Raw genomic sequence first — 17348 nt, forward strand, 5'->3', positions numbered from 1 at the left:
CAACTTTTGAGTGTTTTCTTTCTCTTTCTCAAAAGTAAACAAACAGAAAGAAAGAAAGAAAGAAAGAAAGAAAGAAAGAAAGAAAGAAAGAAAGAAAGAAAAGAAAAGAAAAGAAAAGAAAAGAAAGAGCAGAACACCTTAGAGGGAAAAGACTATGCAAAGAAAACAAAAACACTACACAGTATTTACTAAAAGGGATAAGACAGGGCATCCATGAAATAAGAACAGGATTCTAAGAAGTGCAAATTCAACAGAAGGGCTGCAATATAAAGATGAGGAATATTCAAAAAGTGAAACAAAATATTGAGAGATGGAAGACAGAAGAGAAACTTAAAAGTTAGAGAACTAGTCCGGAAGGTCCAGCATCCAAAAGAGAGTTCCAGAAGAGAGAACAAATACATATAGGAGGGAAAGCCTCCAAAAATAATTCAGAACTTAAGAACATTCATTTCCATGTTGCAAATACCCACTGAGTGCCCAGTACCATTGGTGAAAGGTAATTTGATACACCACTGTGAATTTCACAACACAAAAAAAAGGCCACAAAAGCTTCCACATCCAAAGCGTCAAGAATCACAATGGCTCCCAGCTTCTCAAAAGCAACACTGGAAGCAAGAAGAGAATCTGGTAAAATTGAAAACACACATCCTCTATGAACCAGCAATTTCACTCCTACATATATAAGCCAGGAACTATATAATAGCTGGGATAAGTGTACCAGACTGTTTATAATAGCATTATTTCTAATAGCCCCAAACTAGAATGAATCAAAATGTTCACCAAAATAGAAGAGATGAATTTAGGGATACTCATATAATAAAATACCATAATTTATGAAGTTTAAACTACAGCTACCTACAACAGTACGGATGTATCTTACAAATATAACGCTGAGCAAAAGAAGACAAAAACTGAAGAATTGTATACAGTATGATTCCACTGACAAAGTAGACAACCGGCAAAAATAAGCTATATCATTTAGTGATACATATATAGATGGAAAAACTATAAAGAAAATAAGGGAATGATTAACCAAAAGTCAAGGGAAGGGCTGAATTGTGACTGGAGAGAGAAACATGGGCAGCTACTGAAGTGCCTCAATATTCTACTTTTTGACCTGCATGGAGATTACAAAGATTTGTTTTATAATTATTAAGCCATACATACGTTTTATGAATTGTTCTAGGTGTATGATGAATTTTATAATAAAAGAAGAAAGGTGATAATGGAGCAATGCTTGCAAAATTCTGAATGGAAATTATTCTCAGGAATTCTATATCCATCAAAATTATAATTTTGAGAGTAAAAGGCATTTTCAAACATATGAAGACTAAAAAAATGTATCATGTATGTTTCCTCAGGTAACTATTTGAAGAGGCCTTCCATCAACATTAGCACATAATCATAAAGAGGAAGACATCAGTTCTAGAAAACAGACCCTAACACAGAGGTACAGGAAATCACACGGACAACAGTAAATATCATTATTCAGAAGCCCTAGGATCACTACCATGTACCAGGCATAGAGGGCATTTTAAGGGCTGTCATGACCTGATGCTCCATTCCTTTGTACAACCTCTAAAACCCATAAAAAGCCCTGAAAGATATGCTTCATCAAAACATCATAAACCCAAAGAAGATGACAAGATATCTAAGAAACAGGAACTCAAACTCAGGAAGAAAGAAAGGTAAAGAAAAGCTCCACAGTGCTAGCTGTGTAATAGGCCTGGACAAGAGGATCACTAGCTCCTAGAAGGATATGGCCAAGGGGAAAAAAAGAGAATATCTGGTATAGCTGACTTTGTAAAAACTGAGAAATATGTATACATGTAGAAGAATTAGCAAAAAGTATAAACAAAACTAAAGAAATAAAGCAAATATTAGCCTCCAGAATAACAAAAACAAAGAAAAGAATCATAGTACAGAACATTGCTCAGCTAAGAATATTTACATGTGCCAGCAGCTCTTGAACTATGGTCTAAAGATCACTTGATGTCTCCTTTCAGGGAATCCATGTGGGCAAAACTATTTTCATAATGATCTAAGACATTTTTCTTTTCCACTGTGTTGACATTTGCACTGATGATGCAAAAGCAATGGTAGATAAAACTGCTGGCACCTTAATACAAATCAAGGAAGAGCACCAACTGGATTAGTTATATGTTTCACCACATTTGCACTTTGGAAAAAAAAAAGCCAATTTCACTTACAAATGCCCTTCATGAAGCATTAAAAATTACTGACTTTATTAAATCTCAATCCTTGAGTATACATACTTACATTTTTTAATATTCCATGGGATTAATGGGAGTGTGCATAAAGTATTTCTGCATAATGAATTGTGGTAATTGTCTGGAGGAAAAGCTCTTGGGTTTGAGCGGCAAACTGAAGTAGCCACCCTTTTTTTTTTTTTTTTTTTTTTTTAAAGACGAAATGACAGGGGCACCAGGGTGGCTCAGTTAGTTAAGCAACTGACTCTTGATTTTGGCTAAGGTCATGATCCCAGGGTCCCGGGACTGAGCCCTGCATCGGGCTCTGTGCGTGGACCCTGCTTAAGATTCCTGTGCGCTCTCTCTCTCTCTCTCTCTGCCCCTCTCCCCTGCTCGTGTGCTCTCTCTCTTAAATAAAAAAAGAAGAAGAACAAGAAGAATAAGAGGAAAGAAGAAGAAAGAAGAAGAAGAAGGAATGACAGGAAAACTATGTTATTTGGGGGTATTTAATAGACATTTTCTCAAAAATGAATTAAGGAAGGGGCACCTGGGTGACTCAGGTTGAGTGACTGATTCTTGATTTCAGCTCGGGTTCAAGCCCCAAGTCAGGCTCTGCACTGACAGGATGGAGCCTGCTTGGGATTCTCTCTCTCTCTCTACCCCTGCCCCCAAAAATAAACATTTTTTTTAATAATTAAAAAAATGAATTAAGGGAGCCTATGGTTTTCAAGGAAAATAACTGACATTATTTGTTGTCAATGATGAAATGTGAGCTTTCAAGAAAGTGAAAATAAGAACTGTATCTATCTCCATGAACTCAGTAGCTTCCCAGTACTGATAAGACTGGTGATGATATTAATAAATGTTACCTGGAAGATCCACTTATCTCAGTCAGCCAGCATTTTTCAAATGGCCCATTTACGATATTAAAAAACCACTGTTGGGTAAAAATCCCATTCGTTGGGGTGCCTGGGTGGCTCAGTCGGTTAACTGTCCGACTTCAGCTCAGGTCATGATCTCACAGTCTGTGAGCCCCCACGGCAGGCCCTGTGCTGCTGGAGCCTGCTTCCGATTCTGTGTCTCCCTCTCTCTCTGCCCCTCCCCCACTCATGCTGTCTCAAAAATAATAAAAACATTAAAAAAAATTTTTTTTAATTCCATTCATAGTCCAAGATAGATCAATGAGATTTTAATGTAAGAGTGGGGATAGTTCACTGATGTGGTTTCGGATTCCATATCGCAATAACCTTTGAGTAACCACAACATGTTGAGTTTTAGTGAAATACCAAAAAAGAATATCCATGACAATCTGGAAAGGCTATTAACATACTACCTCTTCCAATGATTTATCTGTATGAGGCCAGGTTTTCTTCATATATTTCAACTAAAAAAAACACACCACAACTGATTAAATACAAAAGCTAGAGGACATAATCCAGCTGCCTTCTAGTAAGCTGGACATTAGATTTTCAAAAAATGGAAATCAGGGGCGACTGGGTGGCTCAGTCGGTTAAGCGTCCGACTTCCGCTCAGGTCGTGATCTCGCAGTCCATGAGTTCGAGCCCTGCGTCAGGCTCAGTGCTGACAGCTCGGAACCTGGAGCCTGCTTCTGATTCTGTGTCTCCCTCTCTCTCTGACCCTCCCCCAATTCATGCTCTGTCTCTCTCTGTGTCAAAAATAAATAAACGTTAAAAAAAATTTTTAAAAAAATGTAAATCAATGTTCATCCTCACACCAAGTTTTTTGAAATATAATTTTTCATAAAAATGTTATCTTAGCATGTAATAAATGTATTATCTAAGAAATTTTAAAATTTCTCAGTTTTATTTCTAATACAGTAAAAATATTGAACAATAAAACCTAAACAAAACCTGTTTGGGTATTTTTTTTTTTTTTAATGTTTATTTATTCTTGAGACAGAGACAGGGTGTGAACAGGGGAGGGGCAGAGAGAGAGGGAGACACAGAATCTGAAACAGGCTCCAGGCTCTGAGCTGTCAGCACAGAGCCTGATGCGGGGCTGGAACTCACGAACTGTAAGATCATGACCTGAGCCGAAGTCGGACGCTCAACCGAGTCACCCAGACGTCCCCTGTTTGGGGTTTTAAGAGGGTCAAGGGATTTTCTCCACCAGACATAATTTATTTTGGCACAGGCATAAATTAGAATCAGGAGGTAAAATATTAAGACTCAATAGTGCAGCATTTGTGGCAGGAGAGATTCTGAAACCAAAGGGTTTCAGAACTGCTGGCACCAGCATCATAATAAAACCAAAATTGTTAAATATTATTTTGGGAAGGTAGAAGAGAAGCAGAACTCATCAAAATGGTTAATAAAAGTACGATAGAAATGTGCTCTGGGGCACCTGGGGGGCTCAGTTGGTTGAGTGTCCAACTCTCAATTTCAACTCAGGTCATGATCCCAGGGTTGTGGAATTGAGCCCCACATCAGGCTCTGAGTGTGGAGCCTGCTTAAGATTCTCTTTCTTTCTCTCTCTCTCTCTCCCCCCGCCTCCCCTGTTTGCATGTGCTTGCTGTCTAAATTTAAAAAAAGTTTTTTTTAATTAAAATAAAAAATGAAATAAAAAAAGCCAGGGATACTGTCCTTTTCACCTCTGTACCCTCACAAAGCCTCATCACAGCCGTATTTAGTAATCATTTAACTCAATGAATGCATAAATGAATGACATAACCCAATTCACAAAATTAGGTCATATTAGAGCAAACAGCTATTTCTCCCATTTTACAACTTATACAACAGTACTGGGAAGTCATGTTTGAAACCTGAATGAGAGATCATTCATTCTATTCTCAAGTCAGTGATTCTATGACTCTGAAACAACTATTCATTACATAAATACACAGGAAACCACATATATAAAAGGTTACACACACACACACACACACACACACACACACATTTGTCTTCTTACCTGTTGTAACTTACAGCAAATACTCGTGAATTTCAATAACTAAGATTTTTTTTCTCTCCCCTGTTTCCCCCCATTCCCCTGGCTTTCAATCTCTGTTGACTTCTACTACCCTTTACGTCCTTCTGGATTACACCTCACTTTCGTGTACCATCATGCACCTTTAGGTTAGCATGACCAACAAAAGACACCGAGCAGTTCCAAGAACCTACAGAGAAACCAGACAAAAAAAGTCTTACCAATTGTATGATTCCCATAAAGGAGCTGCTCCAAAATTGCTGTTTTCCCCACAGATAACAAGCCACAAACCACAACCTTGCAGCCCTTTCCCATCTTCTCTCAAGATGTCACTGTGAAGAGAAGAGAAGATCTGTGAAACTGTATACTGTTCAAATCCTTTTTCTTTCTATGTTTAAATAAGTCATACACACAGAGGGGGGAATTTCAAAAAAAAAAAAAAATATATATATACACACAGTAAAGCATATGCTTCCAAACCCCACTCCTAGTCTGCCATTTGCTCCTTTAGAACAATCAGTTACCAGTTTCTTAAATATTTTTGCAGAGTTAATCTAGATAAACACAAGAATACATATAGATATAAATACATGTTTATTTTTTAAAAAACCCACATTTTATACAAAGAATACTTCAACATTGATTATGTCTACAGGAATCTGAGTCAAATCCTAGATGAAACCAGTTCTTGAAAGATACTTCCTGCTCATCAAGATTTACCTGGAAAAATCAACATTTAAGCAAAACTTTAAGGAGACAGGAAGACAAAAATTTGGATAGAGAATGATCCTAATTTTTTAGAGAAACATTAATGCTATTAAGTTCATCAATTTTTATGAAGAGAGTGAGAAACTGGATTTTGGTAGCCACTTGGTCATACGACTTTTTGAGTCACACTTCTTAATGCTAGAAAAATTGCTCAGGCACTTTAAACCAGAAAGAAAGTGAAAACTCCGTTCTCCTAGCTTCTTAACATATCCAAGGAACGGCAAGACCAGGTAATATTTTCTTCATTCTCCTCAAAGCTTTGATTTCCCAGAAGTCAAGGCATCAGAAGCCAGGGCAGAAAGGGGAAAAAAAAAAGTTCACTGAATACAACAGAGTAACTTGAGAAAGGAATTAAGGGGCGCCTGGGTGGCGCACTCGGTTAAGCGTCCGACTTCAGCCACGTCACGATCTCGCAGTCCGTGAGTTCGAGCCCCGCTCTCGCGGTCCGTGAGTTCGAGCCCCATGTCAGGCTCTGGGCTCAGAACCTGGAGCCTGTTTCCGATTCTGTGTCTCCCTCTCTCTCTGCCCCTCCCCCGTTCATGCTCTGTCTCTCTCTGTCCCAAAAATAAATAAACGTTGAAAAAAAAAATTAAAAAAAAAAAAAAGAGAAAGGAATTAAAATTTCCACAATGCCTTCTGCCATCTCCACCACCTTATTTCCCCCAATTGTCTTCTTAAGAAGTACAGAACATTGGGGCGCCTGGGTGGATCAGTCGGTTAGACGTCCGACTTCAGCCCAGGTCACGATCTCGCAGTCCGTGAGTTCGAGCCCTGCGTCGGGCTCTGAGCTGATGGCTCAGAGCCTGGAGCCTGCTTCTGATTCTGTGTCTCCCTCTCTCTCTGCCCCTCCCCTGTTCATACTCTGTCTCTCTCTGTCTCAAAAATAAATAAATGTTAAAAAAAAAAATTAAGAAGTACAGAACATGCAGTAACTCAGACTAAAAGGGATGCCACGACTCCTTCAAGGCAGAAACAACTACGCCAAGAAAGTACAGGTGAGCATTCAAAGGGTTGCCAGGTACCTTTCTGCGTGTGCATGTGTGTTGTGCATCACTATCGTGTGTGTGTGTGTTGTTGTTGTTGTTGTTGTTGTTGTGTTTTACCAACACAATATTAAACAACAAATATTAAGCCACAAATGAACTTCCTATAACTCTTCTCTATTTTCTCAAGTCTATAATACTTTATGACCCAAATCAGCCACGACACTAATCTGCTGACAGGAACAATTTTAATGCTACGATTATTGTAGCACTGTAATAACACAGCACTCATTTCCAGAGCAGTCCATTACATTTTACTGGTAGAGAAATAATCATCACTTACGTAATGCAACCGTTATTTCCTAGGTGGCATGCTTGGGATCCTTCCAAATCTTCCCAAGAATATTTATCACTTGTTTCCACAAGAACTATGTCTCTTAAGGGACTTTTTTTTTTTTTTAATTTTTTTTTTCAACGTTTATTTATTTTTGGGACAGAGAGAGACAGAGCATGAACGGGGGAGGGGCAGAGAGAGAGGGAGACACAGAATCGGAAACAGGCTCCAGGCTCTGAGCCGTCAGCCCAGAGCCCGACGCGGGGCTCGAACTCCCGGACCGCGAGATCGTGACCTGGCTCAAGTCGGACGCTTAACCGACTGCGCCACCCAGGCACCCCAAGGGACTTTTTTTTTTAAATGTTTATTTATGGGGGAGGGGGGGAGATGAGAGGGGGAGGGACAAAGAGAGAAGGACACAGAGAATCCCAAGCAGGCTCCGTGCTGTCAGTGCAGAGTCTGACGTGGAGCTTGAATTTAACAGCCCAAGATCAAGAACTGCATGCTCTACCAAGGTAGTCAGCCAGATGCCCCTCTTTTTTATAAATATATTTTCAATAAAACTGCAATAGAAAAATTCTCAGCCTTTATTTGTAATTGGAGAGCTTTGTTTAATATAGATCATCTACAGTAGGTATCTCCTATGTCAGCAACTATGGCCTATTGTAAAACATTTTTTACACATACCTCTAAATTTATGATTAATCTAATATCATCTCATTTATCATAGGATTCTACACTTTCTGTATATTGTGGTCTCCTCTAAGTTATGATGCCACTGAATCTTTAACATTTTTTAAAAAAGGTTTTTAGTGATAATAGTGAAAATTTAAAGGGAGTTGCCACTTGACCACATGTCACCAAAAGTTTAAAAAATAAATCTGACAGAGGATAAGAAAAATGATGGCAGTATCTCTACAAGAAAAGGTTGCTGTTGGAATCTAAATTCTAATTTTTCTATTATTATTTATCTTCCTCTAAAAATGTCTCAGCCCAGCAGAATTTCTAAATACCAATACTTACCTTCTCTCCTCTTCCTGTTCAATATGAAAATGTCCCTTTACCACACATTATATCAATCTTCAAACAAATGCAAGTTGTTTAAAAGGGCAGGCACATACTGTAGTTAAGTGAACCAGGCAGTTAAAAGGAAAAAAAAATTATTAATAGCAACACACCTCCCCACCCATCCCCCCCACAACACACACACTCCGTAAAACGGAGGCTAATCCAAGTTCTGGGGACTGTATCAAACGGGAAAATGCTGAAACCAACAGAATCCTGAGAAATTCAGAAATTAAATATATCAGTCTTTGGAAGTGGTTTTAATATATCTGCTTTAATTTTTTTTAATGTTTATTTTTGAGAGAGAAAAAGAGCATTAGCGGGGGAGGGGCAGAAAGAGAGAGGGAGACACAGAATCTGAAGGAGACTCCAGACTCTGAGCTGTCAGCACAGAGTCCCACGAGGTGCTCAAACTCAAGAACCAGGAGATCATGACCTGAGCCAAATTCAGACACTTAAGTGACTGAGCCACCCAGGTGCCCCACTATATCTGCTTTAAAAGTGGCATACTACAATTGTACTTTGATCACTCATTGATATTAGGATTAATGGATGAAGTGTGTTAAAAATACCCATTAGTTTGAATTTCTGTGTGTGTGTGTGTGTGTGTGTGTGTGTGTGTGTGTGTGTGTAAATAAACTGGGGAAGTTGTTTAGGTATATCAGAGAATCTCCATCAAGGGCAAACAGTACAAATAACTGAATAGAGGTTACTCAAACACTAGGTATGGATTTTAAGATAGTTTACAAGGAAGGAAACAAGATAAAACAGAGTAAACCATGTGAAATATATCATACCACGAGAAACAAAACAAAGATGAAAGAATAGATGTCATTAATCAAAGCATAGCTGAAACATTCTAAGTTCTTCAAGTGACCTGCTACCATCAAGTATGAATTTATAAAACAAAGTAACATTAGTATTTAATGTAAGGCTTTGAACAAATAACATTAAACATTCACACAAAAACGATTTTCTATATATGATCATGATGGTGGGGACTTACATTACATGTATGGAAGTGGTTCTCACACTTTTATATACTCAGATTTACAAATGAAAAACTACTAGCAGCTTAGTTCTTTAAGTATTATAATGGATCATAATTCCCAAACATAATAAATATGCACCATTTCCTTCCAACACAAAAAGGAGGTCATCTGCAGTACCCTGAATGGGCAGTAAATCGCATGAATAGATCCTGGGGGTGGCCAAGCCTCCTTTGTAAATATAGCTTTCAAGTGTTTGAAAGGCTCCAGAGTAGATGGATGACCATTAAGGTTCCTTTCAACACTCTGAAGCTATGACAGCAGAAATTGCTTACCCAGAAACTGCATCTGAGATTATTAATACTGAGATTAGTACAAAAGCACTAGTTAGAACTACTTGGTACGGTCCACACCCTAAGTAACTGCTGGACAATAAAATTCAGTCTGTGACCTATTCATCTTCATCTGATACAAACGACTGGAGAGAACATGCTTAACAGGGAAAATTCAATGCAGTCTTAACTACATATTGCTTTGCTTTCCAGGCTAATCAATAATGTTGCTACAGAATAAAAACATGACCTGATCCATTCCTGTGTAAAACAGTGAGCTTGGTCAATATTCCCTTTAAAGAGCTGTCAGAAACCACTGCCCCAAACTGTCAGTACTTGCGTTTTTCTAGGGAAATCATTCTACTTTTATAAGTAAAACACAAGTTTTTTCATGCTACCAAAATAATATTAATACTGAAACAAGATCATAGATGTTACAGATCATACTATGAAGCTTCATGTAGGGAAAGCATCTACACTGTGTATTTATTTATCTATGCAAACATCATGTACTGTGTGCAACACTTTTACTTACCCACATATGAAAGCATTTCACATAAACATACATTAAAGTTTTGTAAACAATATTGCAAATAAAATATAATAAGCAGATTCCAGCCTTCCATCCTTTTATTCATTCAGTAAATATTTACTGAAGTCTTACCAAAATGCCAGGCATGAGGGACAAACTAGGGGGCAAAACCAGAAATGATACCTGCCCTCAGGAATCTCAAAATCAATTGGAAAATACCAGTCCAAATCTTGCAAAACTGCTAGGAAACAAATTAAGAAACAAAACTGCAAAAGCTAATTAAGAAATTAGCGATTACTCGCATTGCCAGAATTTCTTTCCAGATGATTCAACCAACTTTGTAGTCTAACACGGCGCTCAAATTCATGACCAGGAGATCAAGGGTCACATGCTCTACAGACTGAGCCCTTTTTTATTTTTTAATTAAAATTTTTTATAATCAGCCATTCTTTTTTTTTTTTTAAGTTTATTTATTTATTTTGAGAGAGAGGGAGAAAGTGCATGTCATTAAGGGGCAGAGAGATGGGGGGGAAGAGAGAGAAAAAGAGAATCCCAAGCCGGCTCCTCACTCTCAGCAGAGAGCCTAAAGCTGGGTTCAAACCCAGCAACCGTGAGATCACGACCTGAGCCAAGGTCAGATGCTTAACTAATGAGCCACCCAGGCCCTTATAATCAGTCATTCTTGACTCATTTTTCTCACACCCCACATCTGCTCCATCAGTAAATCCTCTACCTTTGAAACACATCCAGCGCTGGACTACTTACCACCTCCACCACTCATCAGTGGTCAGAGGCACTATCTTCCCTTACCTGGTCTCTCAATGATGCCTATGTCATAATCCCCAACACCTGCGAGTATTTTTATTTTACACAGTAGAAGGTACTTTGTGGCTGTGATTAAATTAAGAACCTCAAAATGGGAGATTATCCTGGATTATCTAGGTGGACCCAGTATAATCACATGTGTCTTTTAACAGGGAGAGAAGTTTGTCAGACAGAAACAAAGATATGAAGATTCTAGGGGCACCTGGGTGGCTCAGTCGGTTAAGCATCCGACTTCGGCTCAGGTCACGATCTCACGGTCTGTGGGTTCGAGCCCCGTGTAGGGCTCTGTGCTGACAGCTCAGAGCCTGGAGCCTGTTTCAGATTCCGTGTCTCCCTCTCTCTGACCCTCCCCTGTTCATACTCTGTCTCTCCCTGTCTCAAAAATAAATAAAACGTTTAAAAAAATTAAAAAAAAAAAAAGATATGAAGATTCTATCCTGCTGGCTTTGAAAATGAAGGGGTCAGGAGCCAAAGAATGCAGGTGGCCTCTAAAAACTGGAAAGCTTAGGGGCGCCTGGGTGGCGCAGTCGGTTAAGCGTCCGACTTCAGCCAGGTCACGATCTCGCGGTCCATGAGTTCGAGCCCCGCGTCGGGCTCTGGGCTGATGGCTCGGAGCCTGGAGCCTGTTTCCGATTCTGTGTCTCCCTCTCTCTCTGACCCTCCCCCATTCATGCTCTGTCTCTCTCTGTCCCAAAAAAATAAACGTTGAAAAAAAAATAAAAATAAAAACTGGAAAGCTTAGGCAAATGGATTCTCCCCTAGTTTCTCTAAAAGGAACACACCAGGGCAGCTGGGTGGCTCAGTCCCTTAAACCCTGACTCTTGATCTCAGCTCAGGTCATAATCTCACGGGGTTGTGAGACAGAGCCCAGGGTGACTGAGCCCCTGCATTGGCTCTGTGCCAACAGTGTGGAGCCTGCCTGGGATTCTCTTTTGTCCTCACTCTCTGACCCTCCCCCATTCATGCACGCCCTCTCAAAATAAATAAATGAACTTAAAAAAAAAATACATAAAAGGAACGCAGCTATCTGATTTTAGCCTACAGAGATATCTGACCTGTGTAAGAGAAGAAATTTGTTTTGTCTTAGCCAGTATATTTTCTGTAATCAGCACAAGGAAACTAATACAACCTCCTAGTCTCTCTGCTTCAACTTTTCCCCCTCTTTTGGCCTCAGAGCTGCAATCCAAATAATCCTTTAAAAAAATGTAAATCACAAGAAGTCACCCGTCTGCTTGAAATCTTCCAATACTTTTTGGGTGCCTGGCTGGCTCAGTCAAAAGAACATGTGACTCTTCATCTTCAGCTCCTGAGTTCCAGCCCCATGTTGGGTGTAGCGATGAATAAACTCAAAATCTTCCAATAGTTTTTGAATTCAGACAGTGTGAAAACCCAAAGTCCTCCTAAGAACCTTCACCTCATATCATAGGCTAGTTTGCCTTGCGGCAGATTGCTGTTTTTGTATGAATCCAGGCATACTCTAGCCTCCAGCACTTTCCCTTTTGACTAAAATCAGTCCCTACATCTCTTACATCCTTCAGGTCTTTTTTCCCAAATGTTATTTCTCAGGAAGACTTATCCTGAATATTCCTTCCAAAAATTTTGACGCCCACACTCACTATCCCTTCCCTCCCTTAAATGTTTCTTTAGTACTTATCACCGAATATAATACATATCTGATTTACGTTTATTGCCCATTTCCAAGAAAGCTAGAATTTTCACGTTGACTACTGCTGCATCCCCAGAAGCTGGGACACTACCTGGCACGTATTAACCATTTCATCAATATTTGCTGACTGAATCAATGATCCATGTGAGGATTCTTGGAATGGTAAAGTTACGATTAATAAACAAACAAACAAAAAGGTAATAAGGGGGGGAATAACCCAAACAGGTATTAAAAGGTAAACTACGTGACTGCATCAAAAATGAAAATATTCTGGAGACGCAAAAAACTGGTAAACAATTTTTCAACAAAGAACGCAGCAAAACGCAATTTCTCGGCATTTCTTCCCGAAACGCTCGCACCTGCCAAGCAGGTCATACTATTTTAGGCAAAAATAAATATTTTGCCTTTCTATAAAAACTATGATTCTGACGTAGCAAATCTGGGAGAAAGTCGGTACAGAGGAAAGGCACGGTCATGGAAAGGCGCCCAGCCGCCCGTGCTCCCCTCCCTAGCCCCCCAGTTCCCCACCCTCCCACCGTCTTTAGGGCAAAATCCCTCCGAACCGGGGCCTGCGGAGGCTGAAGCCCAAAGGCGAGGCGCGCGCCCCCACCCGCGAAGCCCTGACACCCCGAACGTCTTATTTGGTGGCTGGGGCAGCGTCGTGGGGGTCTGCCACAGAGCCTCGGGCAGCGTCGCGGGGGCCTGTCACACAGCCTCGGGGCTCAGGCTAGAGGGAAAAGGGGCACGGACAGCGCCGCACTGGGGAATTCGCCCCGGATCTCAAGTGGAAAGCCTACGGTGCGTGAGGCGGTCCCTCGGACCTCAAGGCACAGACCTGTACACCTCCGCAGACTCCAAAAGCAGCGGCGCTCCGACAGCGCGGCTCCACCACTGGCTTCGGCCACCAGAGCCCCGCCCCCAACTTGCCTCCTCCCGGCTGCAGCACGGTCACGGACGCTCGCCGGCAGAGGCCCAGCCACCCACTCTCGCCCTTTGAGCTGCCCCTGCCTCTCAAACTCAAACCCTGAGGAACAGGGGGCGGGACAATAGGGGAGGCTGCGCCCAATCCCGACCGAACTCCGCCCACTAGGCTCGCTGCCGGAACTACATGTCCCATAAGGCCACAGCTTTTCACCGGAAAGGGGCTCGCCGATGTGGGGGAGGAGCCCAAAAAGGACTGTGGGAGAAAGGCTCTTTCCTTTCCGTCTGGCGGCAGCCATCAGGTAGGCTGTGTTGGTGGTATTCGCTGTTTCATCCGCCGCTGATCTCCTTTCGACTCGGCCATCCAGACTCGGGGACCCTGCGTCCTCGGAGCTCCTCCTGTCTTCTGTGTGGCGCGAGTTCGATCAGGATGCGGGGCTGCGCGGGCGTGGAGAGGCGGCCCCCGGAATGGGCTGGGGCGATGATGTGATGGCGGCGCGAATTCGAGCGGGGCCTGGAGCGTGAAGGGAAAGGAAGCATGGGGCTGAGGGATGGGAGGCCGGGCCTAGAGGGTCTTAAAGCGAGGCCTGCGGGTTGGGTGGAGTAAGGGCTTTTTCCTCAAGAGTTAACCTTGGAGGCAGCGGCTGTAGCACTTCTCCCTGTCGTGTCTGCGAGCTCTCTTTGCAGGCCAAGCCCTCGGGGACGCCGCCTGCCGCAGCCCTCAGCCCCCATCAATGCCCAAGTCTAATGCCATTCATGTGTCCAACAAAAATGTACCGATTGCCTCTCTGCGCTGCTCCGTGCTGGGGTCGCAGAGGTGACAGCGCTGCTTTCCTTGGGCGCGGAAGTGGGGGTTGGGCTGGCTAGCCTTTGCATTTCTTGCATAGCCATTTTCCGCCTCCGTGGTTCCCTTCTGGCCGGTGGGGAACTAAGATGGACGCAATCTTGCCATATTTTAAATGCATGATGTTTTTTAGTTCAAAGGTAAGCCAAGATGGGCGCTTACAAGTACATCCAGGAACTATGGAGGAAGAAGCAGTCCGACGTAATGCGCTTTCTTCTCAGGGTGCGCTGCTGGCAGTATCGCCAGCTTTCTGCGCTCCACAGGGCCCCCCGCCCAACCCGGCCCGATAAAGCGCGCAGACTGGGTTACAAGGCCAAGCAAGGTGAGCGGACTCCGCGTGGATGCTTAAATAAAGTTTGGTCTCGGGGAAATTCTAGAAACCGGTAATTAGAGGTATATGCCCCAGTGCCTTCCATCACTTAAGGCTTTGTTGGTCACTGCCTTCGGCTTAGCAAAAAGCCCGGAAGTTGCTGACGGGTAAACCCTGGACAGAGTCGTCTAAAGTAGCGAGAGTGTCTTAGATTACAAATCTGTAGGAGTCTGGACTGAAGCAAAACAACAGCGTAAAGTGGGAATGAGAAGTTAACCTCCCTGTGTGATCAACGTAGAGTACTTTGAAAAACCCTGGAATGTGTTCATTTTTAGAATAAGTCTTAGATGAGTATTTGTTTTACTTTCATCGGATACATATGCGGCTTGTGATCTGAAATATATTTGATGTTGCAGCATTTAGTGGCAAGTCATGGAGTCTTCCATTCTTACGTCTTTTACAAGGCCACTGTAAATTTGTTTGTACAGGTTATGTCATATATCGGATTCGTGTGCGACGCGGTGGCCGCAAACGCCCAGTTCCTAAGGGTGCTACCTATGGCAAGCCTGTCCATCACGGTGTCAACCAGCTGAAGTTTGCCCGAAGCCTCCAGTCTGTTGCAGAGGTAAGTGATCTTTTAGTAGCAGTTGTATCGATCACCTGGAGATGGTGGAGGACTCTGGTTGATAACTTGAGCCCCGTTGTGTTTAAAATGCGGTTTGTGATTTTTACTTCAGTCTTGGTAAAGTGTTGCTGTCCCAAGAGTCTTCGTTACTAACCTGTCTGTGTATAACGGAAAGTGTTTTATGATTAGCATGAACCTTGGAACCTGAGCTTTTGAAGGGCAGTAAACTTGTCTTAAAGAGCACATTTCCCAGATGCGTATAAGCTGTGCATTTATTGATATGGCTAATTTTCTATGTTCCAGTCATAAGTTGTCTTTCTCGGTTAGTAAATGAAGCTGTACTCTGTCCCAGAGGTTGACCAAACAAGGGCCTCGTTGCCCTCTGTAAGCTAAAAATGTTTTATTTTTGTTTTTAAAAGAAAAGGCAAAAACGACTTACACTCAAGAGATCATTGTGGCCTGCGAAGCCTAAAATAATAGGCTAAATATTACCTTTCACATGAAAGGTTTGCTGATCCCTCAGTTGTGTTAGGAAAAGATAAGGTTCCTCAATTTTGTTGCCCATATATCGCAGAGGGGGATGATAGACAACGGTTTCAAATCAATCTTAAGAATGTTTACATGGGTTATTTTAGTAAGTCTTCCTTATACTTTGGGTCCTAGCCTCTGGGGAGATGTTTAGTAAAATACTTGAGTGCTTAAGTGAACGGCCTATGTCTTTGTCTAGTGTGTAAATTAAAGAGACTTCTTCCTCATTTCCTACTATGGGAAATGGAAGGCTGACCTTGGGTCTTTTTTTCCTATTCTAGGAGCGAGCTGGACGCCACTGTGGGGCTCTGAGAGTCTTGAATTCTTACTGGGTTGGCGAAGATTCCACATACAAATTCTTTGAGGTTATCCTTATCGATCCATTCCATAAAGCTATCAGAAGAAACCCTGACACCCAGTGGATCACCAAACCAGTCCACAAGCACAGGGAGATGCGAGGGCTGACATCTGCAGGCCGCAAGAGCCGTGGCCTCGGAAAGGGTCACAAGTTCCACCACACTATTGGTGGTTCTCGCCGTGCGGCTTGGAGAAGACGCAATACTCTCCAGCTCCACCGTTACCGTTAATACAAGTAATGTTTGTAAAATTCTTACCTAATAAACAATTTAGGACAGTCATGTCTGCTTAAAAGTGTTCTTTAATTTGTCTGTTAAAATTAGTTGTCTGCAGATTGTTCCATGAATGCATTGTCAAATTATGAAAGTTAAAGTGCAATAATGTTTGAAGACTATAAGTGATGGTGTATCTTGTTTCTAATAAGATAAACACTTGTGTCTTTTGCTTTATCTTATTAGGGAGTTTATATGTCAGTGTTTAAATGCTGTTTGGTATAATAGGTGTAAAATAAATTCTGTAAAAGTGGAATGCAGAAGCTAGCCATGTAGATTTGTTGGTGCATGTAATGAAACCTACAGCTTCATTGGGGTGATGTTATGCTCTGCTGGTTTACTCTCAAATGTTTGTTCTTAGGGGGTTGGTAAGAACAAGCTTTTTAAATTGGATTTTGCTTGGAAACGTGAAGAATATCCTAATCTTTTATCATGATGATATGCAGAAAAATGTTAACTAGGAACCACATTTTTAGGTTGAGTCCAATATCCGATGATGTAACTGCTGCTTCTGAAAGAATAGTTAAAAATGCCACCATTTTTAGGTGAATTGAATAAACCTGTTGCAAGAGGATTTTCTTAGAAATGAAAATAAATCCTGCTTAACCAAAGCAAAATTGCCTTGGTCTACACAGTACCGTTGAGTGAGTATCACCTAAAAGGTGGAAGCTCCTGGTTCTATTCCATGACTCCATGGGATCTGTAGAATACCGAATTTTCCTACAAAGCAGTCAGTAATGGTATTTACACTGATATACGATAAAACTGGTGGAAATTGAACATTGGGTAAATGAGAACACTTTACCTTGAGATTTGTAAGCTAGTAACCCATCTAATGCTA

General features: G+C 41.5%; 2 protein-coding genes across 18 annotated transcripts in view; one reads left to right on the forward strand and one right to left on the reverse strand.

Moving 5' to 3' along the window:
• The window catches only part of NKIRAS1 (NFKB inhibitor interacting Ras like 1), a 108784-nt gene extending 95100 nt beyond the window's left edge, over nucleotides 1-13684 (reverse strand). For 15 of the 17 annotated variants that reach the window (XM_045037682.1, XM_045037684.1, XM_045037683.1 and 12 more), the window contains exons 1-2: nucleotides 13486-13648; nucleotides 5378-5488 (exon numbers count right to left, since the gene is read on the reverse strand). In XM_045037682.1, the coding sequence (XP_044893617.1) occupies nucleotides 5378-5471 (94 nt within the window). In that variant the 5' untranslated portion in view covers nucleotides 5472-5488; nucleotides 13486-13648. Of the gene's footprint in view, nucleotides 1-5377; nucleotides 5489-5610; nucleotides 5711-13485 lie in introns of all 17 variants that reach the window. The other 2 variants (XM_045037679.1, XM_023260608.2) reach the window with 2 other exon arrangements.
• A 53-nt stretch (nucleotides 13685-13737) lies between these two features.
• Nucleotides 13738-16516, forward strand: RPL15 (ribosomal protein L15). Its single transcript, XM_006936460.4, has 4 exons — nucleotides 13738-13873; nucleotides 14549-14737; nucleotides 15214-15350; nucleotides 16160-16516. Exons 2-4 carry the CDS (start codon nucleotides 14566-14568, stop codon nucleotides 16463-16465), a joined length of 615 nt encoding a protein of 204 aa, XP_006936522.1. The 5' UTR covers nucleotides 13738-13873; nucleotides 14549-14565; the 3' UTR covers nucleotides 16466-16516.
• The last annotated feature ends 832 nt before the right edge of the window (nucleotides 16517-17348 follow it).

The sequence above is a fragment of the Felis catus genome, chromosome C2 (assembly GCF_018350175.1).
Source record: "Felis catus isolate Fca126 chromosome C2, F.catus_Fca126_mat1.0, whole genome shotgun sequence".
Classification (NCBI taxonomy): Eukaryota; Metazoa; Chordata; class Mammalia; order Carnivora; family Felidae; genus Felis; species Felis catus.